Source organism: Medicago sativa, chromosome 2, assembly GCF_051527215.1.
Source record: "Medicago sativa cultivar Bolivia chromosome 2, Bolivia_mono, whole genome shotgun sequence".
NCBI lineage: Eukaryota > Viridiplantae > Streptophyta > Magnoliopsida > Fabales > Fabaceae > Medicago > Medicago sativa.
This window is the reverse complement of record NC_140750.1, coordinates 33,082,338-33,105,256: the sequence shown is the minus strand read 5'-3', so window position 1 is coordinate 33,105,256 and position 22,919 is coordinate 33,082,338. Positions and strand designations below refer to the sequence as shown.

Genomic DNA, 22,919 nt, shown 5'->3' with positions numbered 1-22,919 from the left:
ATCACATGATGATTAGAATAGGAAATTATCTTTGTGAGATATTGATCGATTCCTAGTTAATTATTTTTTCTCTTCTAAAAATATGAAACTATAATTCTTTTTGCTATTGCCATGTCATTTGCCTCTGCAATTGCAAGTTTTTTCTACCATATTAGTTTGTTGAAAATAACTTCATTCTTTGCGGAAAAACAAGGGGACCCAATTTTTTTAGGGGAATGGAACCATTTTTACTCAATTAAAATAAAAAAAAAATAATGTTTATCATTAAACAATGTTGAGATTTCACCATGAACAAAGTGCCATTTTTTGTATTGAAAATATGGAACCTTGCCAGAATCTATACGATTAACCACACAAATAGGAACAGCTTCTTTTCCGTTGGAAATATCTTTAACAAAAAATTTCTGATCAGGCAATCTAACCAAACAAAATTTAAAATCTAATTTCCCTTTTTTTTCCCAAATAGATTCAACTTTATAAAGACCATAGTAACAATACACCTTACAAACATGGAGATCGTATTGTTTTCATGAGAATAAAGTGCCATTTTTATTTTAATTTGCAGATCAACCACACAAAAAAGATATTTGGGTCATATTTTAATAAGAGAGAGGAAAGAAAATAATTAATTGCAAATCAAGCCATATATCATTAAGATAATTTCCTTTTCTAACCATTATGTGATTTCTTTCCATTTATTAATAACATATTATGAGTCATTAGATCAATCACTTACAACGGTTGGATTTAGTTCAATCACTTACACCTAGTGTCAACAGATCCTCACTTCTATAGATTTAGTTCATCACGGTTAGAAAATGACTTATATATAGATTTAGTTCATCACCGTTGGAAAAGATAGAAGATAATTGTACATGATTTGATTTGGGTGTATTTTTAGCGGACGTCATGGTTTATTTTAAGCCACTTGATCTATTTGGATTTACGGTTGAGATTTGGTGACTTACACCTGGTGTCAACTGATCCTGCATATATATATGAGGCATGATCCGTTGACACCAGGTGTAAGTCATTTGACTTACACCAAATCTCAACCATTATATTTAATAAATTGTACGGTTCATAATAAATTAAAACTAAGCAAAAATAGAGTAGATGTACGCTATCTATTCCTCCTCCTAAAAAAAAAAGCTATCAATTCTCTCTTCTTTGTTGGAAAACTCTTCAAACTTCTGAATTTTCTTCTCCAATACTTAAACGGTTTTTAAACTAATGTCAATCCTCGTAAACATGGACCATGATTTTGAATTGTAATGTTACATGAATTTGAATTTTAATGTATTTGGGTTTTCAATTTAACCGCTAACACTGTTATTTAATTTTCTGTATTTAAGAAGAATTTTCTCCAATTTAACCATGGTTATGAGATTAATCATCCCTCTTGAAGGAGTACTGTGGTTGCATCCCTCTTGGAGTAGACTTGAATGTTATACCTTCCAATTATTTGAAGGCATTTACAGGTTTGTGGGAAATCGATTGCTCCAAAATTGATATAATATGGATTTGTCCAATGGCTAAATCACATCAATTTTTAACTTTTAAAGGACGATTAAAAAAATAAACTGTTCACCTATGTCGATTGATCCTCCCTTAATTGGATAAAAAATTTCAGGGGTTGAGGTTTGAGGTATTTTCTTCCAAAATTGATTTGTGTCACATGGTCACTGTTGCAGCCTTACTTGGTGTTTAGAGAGCGCTATAAAAATCTTATGCTAGGGATCATTAATAATTATTCACAATCATCAATTAAAATTAAGATCAAGGGTCAAGATTTGGAGTAACTCCAAAGAGTTACTCCTGGAGTCAATGGATCCAATGGATCCCTCCTCTCTCTCTCTCTCTCTCTCTCTCTCTCTATATATATATATATATATATATATATATATATATATATATATATATATATATATATATATATATATATTAAGTAACAGGTAAGATAACAGATATAATTAAACACTATTGATATTGTTGAAGAAATTGAAAGCTCAAAAGAAATACAAATGAATTAAGAATATCAACATTTTTTTTTTTTTTTTATTGCGATGGTCGTGGTTCGAACCCTGAACCTTACATATATCATACATTATCCATACCAACTGAGCTAAGCTCACGAGGACAAAATAACAAAATTCTAACAAGCTAATAATACTGTAGCCTTAGAAATAACATTCAAATTCAAGTATATTGAATTTTATTTTGGGATGCAACCACAGTACTCCTCCTCCCCCTCCTCCCAAACGCACTTCCCATCATGAGATGGAGGACAATATTTATCTTGACAATCAACATCAAATTCACAGCCTTTGCGAATACCTACAATGAAAAACAAGAAGAAAAAAAAAACTTGCATTATTTATTGAAGAAAACTTTTTTTATTTTTTTGAGGGGATAAGAAAACTTAAAATGACGAGAAAAAAATGCTTACTGCCAGCTTCAGTTGTAACAAGTAATAGAAGAAGAATGACGATCATATGATACACACATTTAAAAATTATATTCATATTTTTCCGTCTTTGCAAGCAAGAACCAAATTTTTGTTTATGACAGAATAGAAAAATTTCTTGATCACTTTATAAAGGAAAAAAAATAGAAAAATTTCTTGATCACTTTATAAAGGAAAAAAATCTCCATTCTCTACTTATTTTAATGACTAGTGTTATGCACTTATAGAGTCACAAGATACCCTTCCATAATAATTATTAAGTATCTCTTAACATTAGTGTGTTTTGTTTGGTAAAAGAAAACGTTAACTTATTTTGTGTGTATCATTTTAGCTCATCTTATCGATAATTGGACCTTTAAGTTTAGTCTCCACACAAATTTTATTCAATTTTAGTCTACACTTTTATTAACTTTTAAAAAAATCAAGTGTTTTAGTCATTGTATTTAACCCCCCCTATAAGGATTAAAATAGAACAAAATTTTTGTATGGACCAAACTTGTAAATCTTGAATTTTGTAGAGTGAAGACATATTGAACCACAAACTTGATCAATATGCAACAACAAAAATCACAACAAATTTACATAAGTAAAAGTTAAATTAAAGAAACGACAAAGGTTGTAAAAACTGTTAAAATAGTTGGTAGCTATTTGGAGTTAGTTAAGGTAGTTAACTTAGAGTTAGTAATCAACTATAGTTAGTTGATAAGTAAACTAGAGTGGTAACTTGGTTAGAAGTTAATTTGAGTTAGTTACTCAAAGTAATCTTTATATATAGGAACACTATTGTGCTCATTCATTATTTTTTTTTTCAATCTATTCATTCAACATGAATTTCTATGAGTATTTTTCTCATGAATACACATATGCTCTCTATCTTGCTTACATCTACAATCTTTTTCCCTTCAATTTCATGATTCTCAACAACAACTTCGGCTCGAGGAATTAAAATATACAGTTGCACGTAGATGATACTTGATACAAACAAGAAAATATAAAAACTAACATTAGTTATTTAGTAAAGTGTTTTTTTAAGAGGTAGTTATTTAGTAAAGTTGAAAACGATGTTTCAATGAATTAAATACATTTCTAAAACGAGTCTTTCTCTATGTAAGCGAATAAAATATTTACAATAAACCTATCATTCAGTTTGTCTGAGTATTGTATTGATCATTTTTATTGGTTGTTATAGAAATTAAAAGTGTCAAAATAAGTCGAATAAATTTTTTGACCAAATATTAATTTTGACTTTATTCTTTTCCTTATTTTTGACAAATAAATTTATTTAAGGTCACCAAAAATATATTATTAGTTCCTTAAAAAAAAAAATATTATTAGCGTAGCTAAATATGAAATTTAAATATTTTTTACGAGAAATATGATTTTTTTTTGAAGAGGCTGAAATGAAATATATTATCAAAATAAAGTGTCCTCCTTAGTACAAGGTGTGCCAGGAAAAGTACACCAAAATCAGAACAAAAAAGCAGTAAACGATCCGAATTACAAAAAACAAACAAGAGCAATGAAAGAAAAACAGCTAACACATGCCCAACATTGCAAGTGGATTCAGCCACCAGCCATGGTAATTGAAAGGACAATTAACGGTTTTCGCCTTCAACCACCTAAAGCAAAACAACTTAATTTTGTCCACCAACAACATTGTTGAGCACTCTTTATCATTGAAGATCTTGCTATTTCTTTCTTTCCATATTTCCCACGTTGTAGCAAACCAAATCAGATGTAAAATAGATTGCTGCACCTTAGAACCACCATCGCCATAGCTGAACGATTCTTTGTAACAAACGATTCTATTTTGGGATTGTCAAAGCGATTCTAATTTTTTTGTAAAAAAAAATGCTAATATATTATTAATTTTTTTTTTGAAAGGTGCTAATATATTATATTATGCGGGTTACATCAAATATTTTACATCTATATTTTTTTTGGAGAGAATCAAAAAATTGTTGTGGAAAAGTTAACATACTTTATTTCTGAGTGGAACATTTTGTTTTTTGCTCAGCAATAAACATAAGGTGTTTAGTAACTCCACCTGCTAATTTAACGTGGCCTATTTTTGTTTTCGACTCAATGTGCCACCAAAAGCTGTTCTTTCTCGTTTGTATTTTTGGGTCATATACTTTTGTTCTTTGCACACCTCATTGAATTAAAATGACTGATGACACTACCAAAAAAAAAAAGAATTAAAATGACTGATGGACTGACTGTGTAGTGCATGAATAATTGACAACGACTTAACAAATAATTTTTTCAAAGAAAAAATAATACAAGTATTATATTACTTTAGTTTTTTTTTAGTTGTTGTAAAAATAGTGGATGATTAATCCTTCAAAATAAAATAGTGGATGAATAATTGACAACGACTTAACAAATATTATATTAACTCCCTCAAAAAAATAAATTATATTAACTCTTTCAAAAAAATAAAATATTATATTAACGAATCCACGGTCCATTCATATTAAGGAATCCACGGTCCACTCATTCTAACTTATGTTTTTTTTTTTTTTTTGAATATTTCGCACTCAGTTTTTATTCTAAGCTTCTTTAGAAAAAAAATTATTCTAAGCTTAGTTGTGCATTTGACGATTTTTTTTTACCAAAATAACCCAATTTTCATTTTTATATTCCAAAATGCTCTAGTAAAACAAAAACCTAACTGCCACAGTTTATTGGAGTGCTCCATTTCATTTGGAGCCCTCGTGAAGACATCCGTCCTAAGAGTGTTCCAATTCAATTGATGCAATTGTACTGATTTTTTCTTCCATGTGCATTTCATTCGAGATATGTTTACTTCTTCTGTCCACGAAATTGTCGACCATAAAGATGAAAGACCAATGTGAGTATTCAAGTTGTTTGGGACAGAATTTTCCTAAGTTGTTTGGACTTAAATATCTTCATTGCACTTAATCTCTTTGCTTCATAACTTTCATGAGATTGTCTTGGTTTACTTAATTCCATGTCTCCATGATCTATACAAAAAAAAAAAAAAAAAACTTAAAACATCTCTAGAATTGTCTTTCTAGGGAAGAAAGAGAAATACAATGGCTCAAAGTAAAACATTACTAATGATTTCTCAAACCATGAGTAAAAGACCCAATAAAATACTAATAAATATCACATGATGAGGAGTCATTATAATGCTATACTTAAACCGTTCTTTGTCCTTAAGTAACAAAATAACCATACATTCAGATTTGCAATCAGTATAGTAACATACATTTCCGACATGGTGCTCATATCTTTATTTTGTCCCACTTATGACTTCCATTCTCCAAGAATTTAATCGGGACAATCTTAGAAAAGATAATCCAAGCTTTCAACCACACTCAAATATTTATTCACTTCCTCACCAATACCATAGAAAGTAGTTGTTGTTAATCCACTCAATAAACATGTTAATGCCATTTCACTATAAATTTGAAGAGATTTAAAATAGTCATTCAAAGTCAAGTACAAACATACACACTTTAGAGATCTTTCAAGGTTATAACATGACTTAGGTCACGGTGAGATATATTTGAAAAAAGTAGGCTTAACAAAAGAAATGGAGTTAGATATCTTCTACAAATCCTTATACATTAAACATGACCAACCATCCAAATCTTCGCTAGAACAACATGGGTGTTAATAAAACTATTTTTTTTAGGTGACCAAATTTTTTATTGCTTGGCTCTTGTTTTTTTTTTTTTGTGTGTGTGTGTGTGTGTGTGTGTGTGTGTGTGTGTGTGTGTGTGTGTGTGTGTGTGTGTGTGTTGTGTAGCCCAATTTTTAGACGGCTGGTGTCCCTTTTTCATTTTTTTTTCATTTTTTTATCGTAACTATGTTTTACTAGTACAGACGCAGATCCTCTCCTGCCTTTTGTCCTGCTCTTGATCTGCACCATTCATCATTTAATCTGTGTTGTTGACTGCCTATAGTTGACTGAAACCAATGGTCCCGATTGCACAGCACCGTCACGCGGCAGCAGAGGATCCTGGTCCTACTAGTACCAATCCCCAAACTCAAGATGTTGCTAATTTTAAAAAGCACACCTAAACTTAGCTCCAAACCAATACAAGGGAACCTTATACTTCTATGTAAGTCGAAAGAAATCAAATAGATGTAAACATTTTAGGTTCAAAAACTTGTAACATGAATTGTCACCGAAATAAAGAAGTAGTATGGAGGTTCAAATTGGGTTAGCGAAGGATAACATTCAATCAGAGTGGCTTGAAAAGGGTCAGAATACCAAACAATGTCTGTCGTGTATATACAAATACGACCAATAGACTACAGAGAAGTAATGTAAGTTCTAGAAAACAAACATTCAAACATGGACACTCATATGAAAAAGAAATGTTAAAAAAGGGTATATATTTGGCTTAAAATTTTACCTATTATTCTATAGAGAAAAGAAATCGTGATTTTGATGAATGTATTTGTCACCTCATGCCTCTCAATCAAAATACTTTCGAACTTCTAGAAGTAAGCTAGCCTTCCGCCTTGGAAACAAGAACTATTTCCGATTCAAAAAATGTTTTTAGTCTGAATTGGAAAGATTTTGAAGCTGATGCAAATTAAACAAGCATTATTAAAATTTAGCAAACACCAAGCTATCACATGATATTTGTTTAAGACTCAACATAAATTAAGAATTGACTAAAAAAAATAAAACTCATGGATTGCCCTCCATGTAGCGCTTCTTTAACGTTGATAGCTTAACATATGATGTCTAGGGTTCTCCTTTGAGCCTGTTTTCTTTAGGCTTCTCCTTTTTTATGATATCATCCTCTTCATCCGCCTCCATGATCTTCAATTCTAAATGCTTAACATTCATGATACTAAGTGTGTCATCCCAGATTTGCATATGGTTACCTTTGGAAATGAGTTGAACTGTAAAAGGTCCATGTCACCTTTTGTTGGAATTTACACTTTGGTAGAGAAAGTTTTGAACCTTCTAAATCACTTTATCTCCAACCTGAAACTCAAGTTTCTTCACAAAGGTACCCATAGTCCTTGCTAGGTACTCACCCATGTAAGTGGTAGTTCCTCATATAGGTCCTTTTCCTGTGTGAACTTAATTCTTTGCCTTTTTTTTTGTGTGTGTAACATCCCCTAGTTTAGACTTCATTGAAATTAAGAAACATCCAATGACTTCAACTTGGTTTTCTATTAGGCTAGAGACGTTGTAAGACATATGTTCAATGTTCAACGTCACTATGATTTATCCTGACTCAAACATAAATTAAAGCCTTTACATTCTCCATGAATGGTCTATATAAGATGAGTGGGTATTTATAACTGATATGTCTGGTGAGAACGGTTGAGTAGCAACGGTGGCAGAGAATGCTCCGATGTGATGGTAACAGCTTCTGGCACGACGGCGATGAGTCTTTGTTGTAGGACGAAGGGTGCCTGCATGCATGTTAGCAATGGAACTCCAACGCTCAAGTCAGTAATGGAACTGAAAAAGAGTGTGTAAGAATTGTTGTGTACATTGAAGGTGAAGCAAGTTCACCCTAATATAGGTGTGCTTGGATCATAACCATCTCTGTGAGATGCGGCGTATGATTTGGACAGTTATGGGACACGTGTATCGTGATCCTTGCATGGAGACACACTCATCTGTTGCCCAGTGCACGCAAGTGGCGTGCTCCTTTGAGTGCGGAGCCTTAAGGCTGTGTAGTTCGGGCCATGTATGGACGTGCGGTTGGCTTTGTGATCAGTCCAGAATAGTTGCCCCCTAAGTCGTTGATGCTTTTATGGCTTAATGGCTTTAGTAGCAAAAAGAGGTGTTTAATAAGGACGCTCGTTGACCGCTCAGTCCGGAGGCCCTCGATGCATTTTGTTAAGGAACTTAAGTCCGTCCGCAAGGAGGTGTCGTTAGTGATATAAGCCGAACGACTTTTGATGCGTTTCATAAGGAAACTTGATTCTGCCTGCGAATAGGTGACGCCCGACTATGAGTTAACGGGAGTAGTTGGCATTTAATGCTTCAAGCGAAACGTTGGAGATGTGATGGCTTTTCAGTTTCGCTTTCCACATGTCTGGTTCGTGTGCTGTACGCGTTCCTGGAAAAATGCTACATGTGCGCGTAGCTTTGACTGCATTACGCTTTTTCCAAGGTTGTTGTCAACCGTTCAGATCGTGGCTCTTTGCTTTAGCTCGATCTAGTCCGTTGATGTGGATGGTTTCGATGCTATTTATGGAGGAATTCACTTTGTTTTTCTCCGCAGTTCATCACTTTCTTTTGGTATTTTTGCCAGAAAGCGCTTCTTGTCTTTTACACATAGGTCTTCCTGTTCCTTTTTTCCCTTCAAGTTTCGAGTGTCCCTTTCGTTTGGTAATTTGAGCTTGAGAAAGTAATGACCTTCTTAATTATTTGTGGGTTGCAGGGGTAAACCCCATGTGTTTTCCTTGGCGATTTATGGTAGAGAGAAAGGAATTGAGTTGCCTAAAAGGTTATTCACCTCTGGGTTAGAGTGGATGGCCCGGGGTGTGACCGTTGTCTTCCTTCAAGATGTTTTGGCTAACTTTGCAGGTGTTGCAGCTGAGATGAAGAACTCGCCTTGTTTCGCCCTATTAAGACGAAGACTCATCTTGTTTCACCCCGTTACCCGAAGGTGCTCGGGTCAGTCCGAGTGCCTTCGGACGGAGCTCTTGATGGAACTAGGCTTCCTCCTTGTCAATCTCGCCTAGCACGGACTTGAGTCTTCTCCTGGGTGCGGGTTCGTCGTCGAGCTTTGTTTGGATTGTCTACAATATTAGCAACCAGATGTAGCTCGTGACCTCGACGACCCCTTTGCAATCACTCAGGGTAGGAACTTTATTTCGCACTTCTCCTTTATGTAGTTTCTGCTTCGACGACCGCTCTTGTAATTGATTTGAATATTTTCATGAAAAGAAGCTTAAAAGTCCTCATAATCATGGTGGTCAGACGTCATATTCCGTTGAAGGTTGGTTGTGCCAACGACAATTCAAGTTTAAGTAGATGAAAAAACTTTCACACGAGGGGAGCATTACCAGATAAATGGACTCATACTTAAGGTGGATATTGTTGGTAGAAAGTGAGTTAAAAGTCTAACATTATATGAAAAAAAGAACGTTGAGCAACATATGAATGAGATGACCCATATATCCAAAGCCCTGACATTTTGGATAAACATATGGTTTCTAACTCACTTGTGTGGTTGCTCTTAACTCAATGCGATAATACTCCCATTTTGCTTATGACTAGATGCCTTTTATTGTAATTGTAGGTTTTAATTTTGGGATTGTTTATGATACTCCCATTTTCCTTATGACTTGATGCCTTTTATTGTAGGTTTTATTTTGGGCTGATCAATAGTTTTTTTTTTTAGTTTAATGATTTTTTTTTTTGAAGAAGCTAACTTAACCCACTCAAATTGACACTGAAGAGAATCGATCTTGAGACCTTGAGGAGGAGCACACATCCCAAACCAATACCACCAGGCCAAACTAAGTGGGAGTTTAATGATTATTAATTATAATTATCTAGGAACCCAAATTGAGGAAAGGTTGAAAAGAAAAATCACTGTTCTGAATTTTGACCATGTTCGAGTATACACCTTGTAACACGACCTTATTGTAGATTTTGATTTTGGATAAAACAAATTAAATTATTATTTTACTTGTTCAATTTTTTTTGAGGGGTAAATTATTATTTTTGTGGTTACTATAAGGAATCAAATAAGAGTGTGTTTAAATATAAATCTTTTCATATTAATATTAAATACTCTTAAGATTGTCAGAGAAAGCGAAAACTAAAAGAAATACAAATGGAAGATCGACAGAAATCATAAGAGTAACAACATTCTACCATGCAAATAAAACTATAGGCTTAGAAATAAGACCTAATTATTTTTAACTTGCCATTTCCATGCACCTCTGACCTAGGATTTTGTATACCACGCTGGTTTCATGCAAACACAATGTTTTGAAACACACTTCCCAACGTGAGGAGGAGTACAATAATTATTTGGACAACCATCATCTAAATTGCAATTCAACCTACGGATTCCTATTTAAAAAACCAAGAATAAAGCCATTTTATTTAAAGCGATGAAATATTGTGTATAAAGTAAAGAAGAAAATTTTAAAATGATGAAAAAAAAAAAGTTCTTACGGATGGCTCCAGTTGCAATAGACAAAAAAGAAAGAAAGAGGATGAGAGTAGACACAAATTTGAGAATAACAACCATAATTATTTTGAGAAACAAATAATCTCTTGAGGACTTTATGATGTAAAATTCTCGTGCTCTAGTTATTGCACTAAATGGTTTTTCGCACTTATATATTTCAATAAATCCTTCCAATGATTATAATAAATATTGTCTCTTAAGTATATAGATGTATTGTTTTTGCCCCTATTACTTATTCAATTGATCACTTGACCTTCTCATTAAAAACCTATGTTGATAAAAGATCGCAATGCTACTTTCGCTTATATCAAGGATCGAGTTTGGCAAAAAATTAACTCTTTGGAGTGGTAAGTGTATTTTCAAAGCAGGTCGTGAGGTGATGATAAAATCTTTTTTGCAGGCTATTCCTTCTTATGTGATGAGTATCTTTTAGCTTCCCACCACCTTACTTGACTCCATATCGAAAAGATGATGAACTCTTTTTGGTGGGGCCATGGTAAAACATCGCAAAGAGGAATTCATTGGCTGAATTGGGAGAAGCTTTCAGCACCAAAGATTCACGGAGGTATGGGGTTTTAAGGACTTCTCTGCTTTTAATTTAGCTATGCTGGGTAAACAGGGATGGAAGTTTATCGCTGAACCGGACTCGCTGGTTGCTCGAATTTTTAAAGCCTGCTATTTCCCGACTGGTACTTTTCTCACGGCCACCATTGGGCACAACCCCAGCTACGTTTGGCGCAGTATTATGCGCGCTAGATTTCTTGTGTGTGGGGGTGCTAGGTGGAGTATAGGCTCTGGCGCAAATATCTCGATTCAAAATGAACCATGGCTGTCAAATGGGGAGGTTATTGGTAGTGATATTCCAGGTGCTCACTTTGTTCTTAATTTTACGGTCAATAGTCTGATGAATTTATATGATAAAAGCTGGAATGAACAGGTGATTAGGCAGGTCTTTAGTGATGATATTGCAAAGAAAACACTACATACATCACTTATTTCTCAGGTTGAAGAGGATAGAATCATTTGGAAAGCGGAAAGGAACGGACGTTACTTTGTTCGTAGTGCTTACAGGTTATGTGTATCAGAGTTAATTGACTCCTCTTATAACTGGCGTCTGGGGTACTGGTTTGGTATTTGGAATCTTAAGGTGCTACCGAAGGTCAATAATTTAATTTGGCGTATGTGTCGTGGTTGTTTGCCGACCCGTGTCCGTTTGCTAGATAAAAGGGTTCATTATCCAATCAATTGTGCTAGCTGTGCCTTTAACCATGAAGATCTCATGCATGTTTTCTTTGCTTGTCCTTTTCCCATACATGTTTGGAATAGAACAGGTCTTTGGAGCTCGGTGCAACATGCAATTTCCATCACTGACTCAACTATGACTGCTATATTCTACTTGTTAGAGAACTTGTCCGTTGAATTAACACAACGTCTGTCATCTGTAATATGGAGCCTATGGAAACACCGCAATCTCAGAGTATGGGAGGATGTTACAGAAACAAGTGCCACAGTTGTCGAGCGTGCCCGGAACATGGTTGAGGATTGGCAACTAGCGAATGCTCCGGACATTCTTGCGTCTAGTTCGACACATCAGCCGACTACGGCCCTTCCTCTCATCAACATCGCATCATGTGGCAGCCTCCTGGGGTAGGCAGGTACAAATGTAACATCGACGTAGCCTTCTCTTCTCACATAAATCGTACAAGTATTGGTCTTTGTGTTCGGGATGCAGAATGTACGTTTGTTCTGGCTAAAGCTTTTACATACCCTTGTACTGTATCGGTGGATGTGGGTGAAGCTTTAGGGCTGCACTCTGCTCTGCAATGGTTAAGTGATATGCAGTTTGACAATGTGGATTTTGAAACAGACTCGAAGTTGACAGTTGATGCCTTCCTTTCTAGCAGGAACGACTTGTCTGAATTTGGTTGTATCATTTCATCCTGTAGTTCGTTGTTCAGTAATTTATTTTCTAACTCTAGGGTGGAGTCTGTTAGGCGACAAGCCAACGCGGTTACTCATGCTCTTGCAAAAGATGCCTCGTCTTTAGCTAGTCCCGCCGTTTATTTTGATATACCCGATTGTATTGAAACTCTTATTATCAATGAAATGCTATAAGCATGTTTCCCTAAAAAAAATAAAAAATTGTACAACCATTTTATGACAACACAAATGATATTTGTAAAACTATTTTATGAAAACTTTTATACAACTCTATATCATACCCATATGATGTTCATATTCTCTCTGTTTTTTTTTTCTCTCTGTTGTTTTTGACAAATAAAAAAAAATTATTATCACAAATATTGTCATTAAATGGTTACGTTGTTCAAATATCATTATTGTTGTCCCTAACATTTCATTATTAATTTTAATTTTAATATTAGTCTTTTACTATAGAGGAGGGTAAAAAGACCAAAGGGTAATAACATTTAGATGACCATTAGGTACTACCGAATAATACCTACAATTGGATAAAAACTCACATTATGGGTATAATTATATATTATATGTAAATATAAATAGGAGTAAGTGTATGGGTACCATACTATCCACACATAATATACATATTTTTATTTATATTTGGTTCAAATCAAATTCCTCCACTTATTTGAATTTTGAAATGACGGGATTCGGATCCTCCAGCTGATTCTCTCATGCTTCCAATTCAGCTACAATCTCAACCGTTGCTCTTCCTTTAAGACTCCTCACCCGTTGGATTAAGAGCATGATAGAATCGTCCTCGTGAGCCTAACTTAATCGGTATTGATAATACATAAATTATGCAAGGTCCAGGGTTCAAACCCCGACCATACAAAAAAATAAAGAGCATGATAGAAAGCATGACCTATTGCACATGAGACGATCTGTTTCCATTTTCAAGTGGATCGGTGGACCTGAATGAGACAAACAAATGTATTTTTTCACCTTTAAGTAAGCCCATCAGTCACTTTAATTCAATGAGGTGTGCAAAGAACAAAAGTAACGTCCATAAAACTAAAACAAATGACCCCAAAAAAACAAACAAGAATCAATGAACACATTTTCTTTGGCATAGTGAATTGAAAACAAAAAATAGGTCGTGTTAAATAAACAGGTGGAGTTATCCAAACCTTATGTTTATTGCTGAGTAAAGAAACAAAATCTTCCACTCAGAACTAAAAAGATGTTATTGTTTTTCACAACATATTTATATATTGACATAGTTTTAAAGACACTTGTACACATCTCCCTGGTTACTCACATTTTGGACCACTACCTTTCAGCTACATCACTACATCATGAATACAATGACTAAAATGAACGTCACAAAAGAAATAATAAAGTTAAGAGTTAAATATAATTCAATTGATCTTTAAGAAATCATTGTGTATACTTTGTGTGAAGATGAAAATCTTCCAGCTTGACTGTTCGGCGTCGATGGCCTCGTAATGTGGCCGCGAGGAGCTGTTTGTCTGAAAAGGTCTTGTGCTCGCGTGTAGTGCTCGTAAATATGCTAGTTCGTCTGCGAAATACCCCTGTTAGTTATAAGAGTGCTCAAGTCGAGTTTATCAATGAATGCTCGGATATGTTTTGGCATGTGCTCGCCCAATTGGTCCGCTGGTGACGTGACCTTTTGATTCCATCGTCATAGAGTTGGTCGTTTGTGCTCTCAACATTTAATTAGGGTTGACCCAACAGATTAAGAGGCATAAAGCAAAAATTTTAATGTGACCTTTAAAAATATATTTTTTAACATAATATTTACATAAAATCAATTTTGTGAAGACCAAAATTTGAATTCATGACCAATAGTAAGAGATGCCTTTCTGATAATCAGTTAAGTTATGAAAATATCTGTAATTTATCTGTCACATAATATACTTATAACCAAATTAATTTTTTAGAGGTCTTTTTTTTCACCCAAAATTTTGATGCCTAAAACCCTTACTTGGGTTGCTTGGACCTTAGGCCGACCCTACAATTAATGTGCGTGGTTCGAGGATAAAACTGAGGGGATATGACCTTTGGTTTTTGAACGCCACGTGTAAAGGCTAGTAATGCACTTGATTATCTAGGCCCTTGAGTGGTTATTTCTGGTATTAATAGGAGCTATCCTTGAGAAAAATAATAATTAATGCACCTAGTAAATTATATACGTCCTTATAATTAGAGATTATATACCATTTTCAAACCCATTCATATGCCCCAGTGAATTGCACTCTGTCGACACTCTACCGTGTTGTTGTGTTTTGTTTGCTTGACAATTCTGTCGGTGAGCCAGTTAATGACGGGCTTGTTCGTTGAGTGCTTTCGATCATTCATTGTTGTCGAAACTACTTAGCCCTGACATTGTTCAAGGTCTTAAAATCAGGTATGAGGTGAGAAAGAAGAGTTCGAGATCAGTGTAAATACGAGAAAATTGTATTTCCCACAAGTTCATTCGGGCTCACCACGAGAAGAATAAACTAATGTGCAAATACCGAAGTGTGAGGTTATAAGAGAAATTAGAAACTTTATTAAGGTGTTATTTGATTTAATTTATGTTGAATTTGTGGTAATTGATGTATTTGATAAAGTTTGTGTTATGCTTATTTTTTTTTATTTGCTGCAGATATTTGAATTGATTAATTATTCAATTATTAATATAATTCTGATATTATATGATGTTGATCTTGTTGAAATGAATCATTGGTATGCAAAATATATGTGACTATAGATAGTGAGATATTATTTGAACTATGCGTATGTGTTGTTAGAAATATGTTATGTGAGTTAGTTGTTGTGCTGATATTGAAATGTGTGCTTATTTGGCTAGTTGGACTCTTGGTTGAAATTATGCGTGTCGTTGCGTATTTTATAACGGTTATACGCTTATGTGAGATTTAGTCAATACGTTGAATATGTGGTGTTGTGAGATAAAATATTGTATTGTGATTAATATGTGAGATTGAAATTATGCCGTATTAATTCGAAAGTGTTGTGAATCATACTGAGACAAAAATTTAGAACGAAAGACAATTGATATATTTGAAATTGAGATTACCGAAAAGATTGGAATAATGATAGCTTCGACCCGACTTAAGATGGGACCCTGAAGGGGTGTCCTAGGCCAACGAGGGGAGAAACTACTTGTTAATTGTTTAAAAGTGAAAATCATTTTGGCATAAGTGTCTTGGATTAAGGAGAGGGTCTATGAGGTCAAACTTCACCTGACTTATCAATAATGATAAGATCACCACGATTTCCCCCGGCTTATCAAGAATGATAAGACCACCATGATATTCCCCCTCCCCGGCTTATCTATGATAAGACCACCATGATATTCCCCTCTCGGCTTATCCATAAAGATAAGACCAACATGATATGGTGAATTGCTCGTCCACCCACGTGGTGGCATAGTACTATCGATCTCCTAACCGAGTACTTTAAAATATAATGGTACCAAAGAAAATGAAGAGTCTATAGTTTGAGAGCATGCATGTTAAAGTTTGAATTGTGGCTGAACTGGTTGAGTTAGATTGTTGTTTTAAATATCTTTATGATTTGTGTTAAAGTTGATTGATGTAACATTGTTCGTATTTGGTGATTTGATTGATGTTTGATGATTTCTTCTAAATGTGATTTGTATTGATACGGTATTTAAACTTGATTTTTTGCGTGTTCCTTTCATTTATTTTATGCTATTACATGTTTTCGGAACTCACCTCTTCGTTGTTTGTGTTTGCTGGCTTGGCCCTGCGGTCGCAAAATCGTAGTGTAAATACAGGTTCACGAGTCTTAAAGTTCCAATGTCGGGAAAAGCTCAGCTCTGATAGTGACACTAGGAAGGGGATTTCCTTACTTATTTACTATTGTACAAGAAAATCATTTTCTATGATGTAAAAGAAAGTATTTTCAAAACCAAAGGATTCGATGTTAATATTATTATAATTTCAAGGAAGTGAAATGTGAATTATGTTTGTTATGAGTCAATGTGGTATCCTAAATCTTGTGGATGAATTGTTGTATTAATAGAAAAAAAATTATTTGACACTCTCCGCTGTGAATCAAACTCTAGTTTTGAATAAACAATGACAATAATTATTTTTGGGATTTAGGGTGTCACAAAAAGTCTTATCAATGGTTCATGATGTGGAGGAGGCATGGTGGAGATAAGTATTTAACAATTGTAGATTCAATGGTTTAGGATATGGAGGAGGCATGGTGGGTTCACGATGTGAAACCCTAAGCCCCAACTTAAAATAGATAATAAAATACTTTAGTTTTGAATGATTTTATTAATAGACCGTCAAAATTTCATTTCAAATATAATGTTTAGGAAGCCACATTTTACGGTTTCACAAAAACTTGTATTAAATCCATAACCTTAAAATATCTTGAAATAAAAGTATGAAATTTTATCAAATCATCCACAAAATTAAAATCGACTTTCGTATATAAAGTTCATATTTTATAATATATATAGCTTATGAGCGAATAATTTACAGACAAGAAAAAAATTCAAATTTCAATAATAATAGTACAATAGACATATCCCACCCAATATCCCCTATCAAAGCTTGGATTGCCGACCGATAACCTGCAATATATGTATTTTTGCAAACATATACAAAAATCAAAGAGTAAGAATTAGTAAGAAAATCATGAAAGGTACTCTCTCCATTTCAAAATACATGTCCAATTTTTGCAATGTGCACTATTCATTTGACTTACTTTGACCATATTTTTTAACTAATGCATAAATACAAATATTAACATGTAGGATGTTGTTTGATTTGTCTCGACAAATATTTTCAAAATATTAAATTTTTATAATTTTTTACTTTAAATAATTAAAGATATTAACGGTCAAAATTGTGCATTGGCATATGTGAAGTGGTTGACTTGGACATGTATTTTGAAACGGAGGGAATAAAACGTAAGAAGATCGGCACAAGTATGAATGTAGTTTCAGTTTTGATTGATAAAGATGTTTATCATGCAAAAACATGTGGAAAATTTACCACACTTAACAGTTAGATGTTAAAATATGACGGAAAATAAAAACATAGGGGAACATTTAGAGGCATGATAACACATATGAACATATTGCTATTTGTAAATATATTAACAAGCAAACATAGGAGAACATTTAAGAGACATATTAAAACATAACAACATCTTAGAAATTAATACACATGGACAATTAGAGATATATTCACATTATCATTTACATAGTAATTTACACAGGGAATTTATTGCAAGGGTACCACTTTGAAACTTGTGCATATTATGATTCCATTAAAAAATATTTAACAAGCTTCTAAAGCTATATAATAAACTATAAAATTGAACCACTAATTGAAAGTGTGAGAGAAATTATAAGAATAACAAGATTACGATGAGCAAATAAAATGAAGGCCTAGACATAATAGAAGAATATATTTTACCTTAACTACGTAATCCTTTTACATTCACCATCGATGCACTTCATAGGTACAAGAGGGGGGCCCAAAAATATTTCATAACAATCGATGTCATTAACACATTCTTCTGTAATGTAAAATAAGAATAAATAAATAAATAAATATTACTTAAAAAGGGTGAAAGATGTATATAACACAAATGGAGGAAAAAAAAAAAACAACAATGGGCTTACTTTCATAGTAAACAACAACAAGAAATAGGGAAACAAAAAGGATCATTGTATAAACAAACTTGAGAATTTTAGCCATTTTTTTCAACTTTGCATGTATCAACTATATATGTAGTTTCAAGAAATCCTTCATTAAAATTAGAAAAATTATTAAATGGCTCTAAAGTACATTGAAGTATCATGTCCATTCCTTTAGCTCATAGAATAGATCTCACATAAATATATTATTTGCAATTAAATTTCATTATAATTTACCAACCTTTCATTAATTATAATATCTTACATATAGCCTTTCATAATAGAGAAAGGAAAAACAATATTGAGGAATGATAGGGACACACCCTCTAACACACTCCATTAACACACTCCAATAAAAATTTGCCACATAACCCCTTCTTTTTGTTCCTCTAACCGGTTACATGCTATTCAAGTTTGCTAAACATATAAAAAAAAATAGTGCGATTTTTTTTTCACGGTCTTTCTAGTTCATCTGACATTAATGTTTTGGTAGTGAAACATCATCATAGATCCATTTCTCCCATTCTCGTCCTCAATTTCAATTCCCTTCTCCTATGTTCTAATTTACTTTCATTCTCAACTCCAATTTCTAACAACCACCCCTCTTCTCAATTTGTGTAATTGCAAAATGAAAGAAAAAGAAAAAGAGAATCATGGTGATAGTGAGCGTGGAAACAAGTATTGAAATCATGGTACTGAATTGGGGATGATTACATTTTACCATGGGTCTTCAATGAAGTAAACTTTGTCAGCGGTGTTTTCAAAAGAGGTGTAAGGGACCACAAATTGAAGCAAAATTTGAAATGGGTCTTTGTAGGTCGGTGTGATTACTTCTCAAGGAAAATGATCTTGTTGATGTCTCCAGCACCACCATCCACAAGGTTTCCAGTGTTGTCTCTTTGTTTGCAAAATAAAAGTCACTGATGGATGAAGATGAAAGGAAAAAAAACAATACTTTTTTTTTACTTAAACTGTAGCACCGGTAGCAGGTTAAAAGCATAAAAAGGAGTGGTGACGTGGCTAATTTTTATTAGGGTGTGTTAAAGAGTGTGTTAGAGAGTGTGACCCTAACATTTCTCAACAATATTATATTATGTTGGTTCAAGTTTTGTTGTTCAATAAAAGATGGTTAAAAATGGAGACTCCCCTAAAGATAGTCATTAAATACTATGCAAATATAACATGATAAAGAAAAAGCACAAATGCTAAACAATATTTAGAAAGTTAACTAAATATGTTGTAGGAATAACAAACCCTTTAGATAATAGTACATTTAAGTATTAATTAAAAGTATAGTAATTTTTCGTTGTATGCATGCTTTATTATTTTGTCTTTAATAATCTTAGATGACTTTAGACATTAATTAAATTTAAGAGTTATTTCATTTAGTTTATTGATTTTTAGTTTTGAATTTAATAAAGTGTTTATGATTTCATTTCCTTGATTAAATAGACATTTTTCATAGTGTTGATTTACTTCATTAGTTTAACATATTGCTAAGATTTGTGGATAAAGTAACATGGATTGTACACTACTAGAAATATTGCGTTTTGCCACGGAATAATGCCAGGAGCATCAGCTCCTGGCAAATTTGCCAGGAGTAATGCCAGAGAAACCCCTGGCAAATTGCAATTTCAAACCACACCATAAGCCAGGAGCAAACCCCTCTCAAATTGCAGTAGCCCCTGGCAAATTTTAAGCGGGAAAATTTGATTCAAATTAAAGTCAAGGGAATCTCTGCATGCTGCAGAAGATTTGACAAAAATCTGTAAAGCTGACATGCCAGGGGCTGAACCCCTGGCAAAATGCACAAACTCCTGGCAAATTGCTGACACCTTTTTGGTAGGTTTGTGGCTACGCTAGGAACCTTGGAGACCGAGTCTTGCCAGGGGTAGCTCCTGGCTGGGCTCCTGGCAAATTGTAGATCTATAATTTTGTGCATATTTGAACCGTTCCATTCTTCACACTTAGAGAAATTTATTTCTCTTTCACAGAACACACACCACCACCACCACTCTTCACAAACCACTCTCTTCTCCAACAACACTAATTTTTTTTACTTTGGTAAATCTCTACACCAAAAGTTTTATGCTTCTATTTTATTTTCTTATATTGACTTATAATTTTTTTTATGTCATTTGCAATATCAGTGTCAAAGTTTGCCTCCTCATGTGGTTCCTTGCTCAACTTGGCTTCTTGGATATGTTCTTTGTGAAGCTTGAACAAGTTGGTAGTTTCTCAATTTTAAATTTTTGATAAATTTTCTTATGAGTGGCTGAATGTATATATATGTTGTTGTGTATGCATGTTATAAATATGTAAAATAATAAGTTTTTAGAATGATGTTTTAAATTAATGGCTGAAATTTTCAATTTTTTTAGAGTTTTTATAATTTTTGAATTTTTTTAGTATATGTGAATTTTTGAGTTAATGGCTGATGTTGATTTTTTGTGATGATAATTATGTATATTTTTAAATTAATGCTTGTACTTGTTTTTGTTGTAATGCATGTTGAATATATGTTTGTTTTTGTCAAGATCTATTGAATATATATAAGTTTTTTTTTGGATCTATTAAATATATTTTGTCTAGATCTGTTATATTAGGGTTTTTTTTTTAATAATAACATTTGGTTTCACTAAATTGTATATACTGTTTTTTTTTAATTTAAAACCGATTTTTTTTAAGTTTAATTAGATATAAATGTTATTTATTCAAATTTTAATTTTAATGGTGTAATAATTATTTTTTAAAATTATTTTTAATTATTAAATTTTAATATTTTGATTTTTTAAACAAATAAAAAACGTTTTTTAAAAAAATTTCGTACACAATTTGCCAGGGGTTAACCCCTCGCAATGTCCCTGGCATGTGATGTTGACACAGTCTGCAAAAGCCTGCATTGACCAGAGTGTGTCATAAAAGCCTGCAATTATGCATACACAATTTGCCAGGGGTTATGCCAGGGCCTATGCCAGGAGCGCATTTTGCCAGGAGCTAAACCCCTGGCAGGACAATTTGCGATGAGCAGATTTGCTGGTGATTCTGCTCCTGGCAAAACCTCTGGCAAACGTCCAATTGCCAAGGCTTTTAGCATTTTACCAGGGCTTCTGCCCCTGGCAAAATGCAACATTTCTTGTAGTGGTATGTAGTATTTCAATCATATCTAGAGTTATGAACATCCAAATGAAGTCAAATCAATTACATATACATTTTTGTTCATCTCAACTTGCATCAAGGTGAAAAGCTCATAGTGCAAGCTAGATTATTTCTTACTATAACATTATGTCACATCTCGTAGTGTAACGATACACGTTACAAGTCAAAAACATTATATTTTAGACAATATTTAAGCATTTTAATTTTTTTTTTTATGGTTTTGACATAAAAGGAATTGTTGAAAAATTCCTAAAGACTTATAAAGCTGATGTATGAGGATTAAAACATAGACATGATCTGTGAAATCACGTAACTTTACAATTTATTTATTGTTTCTTATCAAAAATATTGGTAGATGAATAGTAGCATTTATAACTACCCTTATATTTCAAGATGATTATAAATTCTGCTTCAGTTGAAAATTTTTCTTGTTTTGTGTTGATAGTTGATGAATATTTTCTAATTTAGATATCATGTTGAATGCTCTTGACAATGCAATTGTTTTTTTTTTTTTTGGAGTTGTTAATCTTACTATGTTTGAATTCTTTTATTTCGATTGTGAGTGACTAGTTTACTGATACAAAATTTATTTTATTAATCTATTTGTGATTCTTTTGTACACCAAATGATAACTTATTAGAGGATGTTAATGGTTGACTTATTATGTAAAGATTTACGTAGATATATTAGATCAAACTAGAACATTGTTTCTTTGATTAGATCTACTCACTCGTTGTAACTTACACTACCATTAGTAAGCAAAGTTAATTATTCATTAGTTTATAATATCTTCTATGATTTTCTTGATGATTAGAATTTAAATAATAATCACCAAGTCATAATTGTTTATGTTACCATAGTAGATAGTCAATAACATGGACTAGAATTTGTGATTTTTTTTATTTGTATGAATCTAATCTACACACTTCATTGCTTTGTTATCATCAAATCATAAATAGTAATATGTGTACTTGACCTAATATTGTTCTTAAATTACTATGTTCTTGTTATTGGTAATAGAATATGCAAAGTGTACCTTGAACTTTTGTTGTAACTCTATTTGTGTTACTCTGACAATATGGTAGAATAATGGAAAATTGATGTGTTGGTAAACTTGAGTACTGTTATGTATTATTATTGTTACTATTTGAAATGCTCAATTATGTGGAAACTGATCATGTGACAGAAACATTTCAGATTGACACGCCTATCATAAACACCATTGAAAGTATCATATGCGACAAAACTTTTATGTGTATAGTGTATTATTGACTAATTACCAAATTAAAAAACATTATCAAAATTAATGCAAATAAACTTGAGAGTTAATTTGTTTTAATTTTGATTATATGAATCAAGACTTTATAAAAACAATTGATTTAAACAATTAATTGCACAAGTTACTATTTTTCAATTTCAGTAATAAAAAACAAAAAAAATATGGTTTAATCAATTTCACAATCACCTTATGTTTAATTTGCACCAAATGTGATTCAACCTT

General features: G+C 32.9%; 1 protein-coding gene and 4 long non-coding RNA genes across 5 annotated transcripts; 2 read left to right on the top strand and 3 right to left on the bottom strand.

Annotated features, from left to right (window-relative positions):
• Positions 1-1,961: 1,961 nt before the first annotated feature.
• Positions 1,962-2,585, bottom strand: LOC146946363 (uncharacterized). Its single transcript, XR_015026704.1, has 2 exons — positions 2,450-2,585; positions 1,962-2,337 (listed from the first exon to the last, which is right to left on the bottom strand). It is a non-coding gene; the product is annotated as an uncharacterized LOC146946363 (long non-coding RNA).
• A 7,598-nt stretch (positions 2,586-10,183) lies between these two features.
• On the bottom strand, positions 10,184-10,790 carry LOC146946362 (uncharacterized). The gene is made up of 2 exons (XR_015026703.1): positions 10,611-10,790; positions 10,184-10,505 (listed from the first exon to the last, which is right to left on the bottom strand). It is a non-coding gene; the product is annotated as an uncharacterized LOC146946362 (long non-coding RNA).
• Positions 10,791-12,255: 1,465 nt separating this feature from the next.
• Positions 12,256-12,741, top strand: LOC146946361 (uncharacterized). Its single transcript, XM_085748203.1, has one exon. The coding sequence runs from the start codon at positions 12,256-12,258 to the stop codon at positions 12,739-12,741; it is 486 nt and encodes a 161-aa protein (XP_085604329.1).
• A 2,062-nt stretch (positions 12,742-14,803) lies between these two features.
• Positions 14,804-16,698, top strand: LOC146946360 (uncharacterized). Its single transcript, XR_015026701.1, has 2 exons — positions 14,804-14,977; positions 16,362-16,698. It is a non-coding gene; the product is annotated as an uncharacterized LOC146946360 (long non-coding RNA).
• Positions 16,699-17,011: 313 nt separating this feature from the next.
• LOC146946359 (uncharacterized) lies at positions 17,012-19,766 on the bottom strand. The gene is made up of 3 exons (XR_015026699.1): positions 18,974-19,766; positions 18,036-18,138; positions 17,012-17,185 (listed from the first exon to the last, which is right to left on the bottom strand). It is a non-coding gene; the product is annotated as an uncharacterized LOC146946359 (long non-coding RNA).
• Between the last annotated feature and the right edge of the window lie 3,153 nt (positions 19,767-22,919).

Coding starts and splice junctions, on each gene's coding strand:
- LOC146946361 (XM_085748203.1), top strand. CDS start 12,256: ATGTGGCAGCCTCCTGGGGTAGGCAGGTACAAATGTAACATCGACGTA.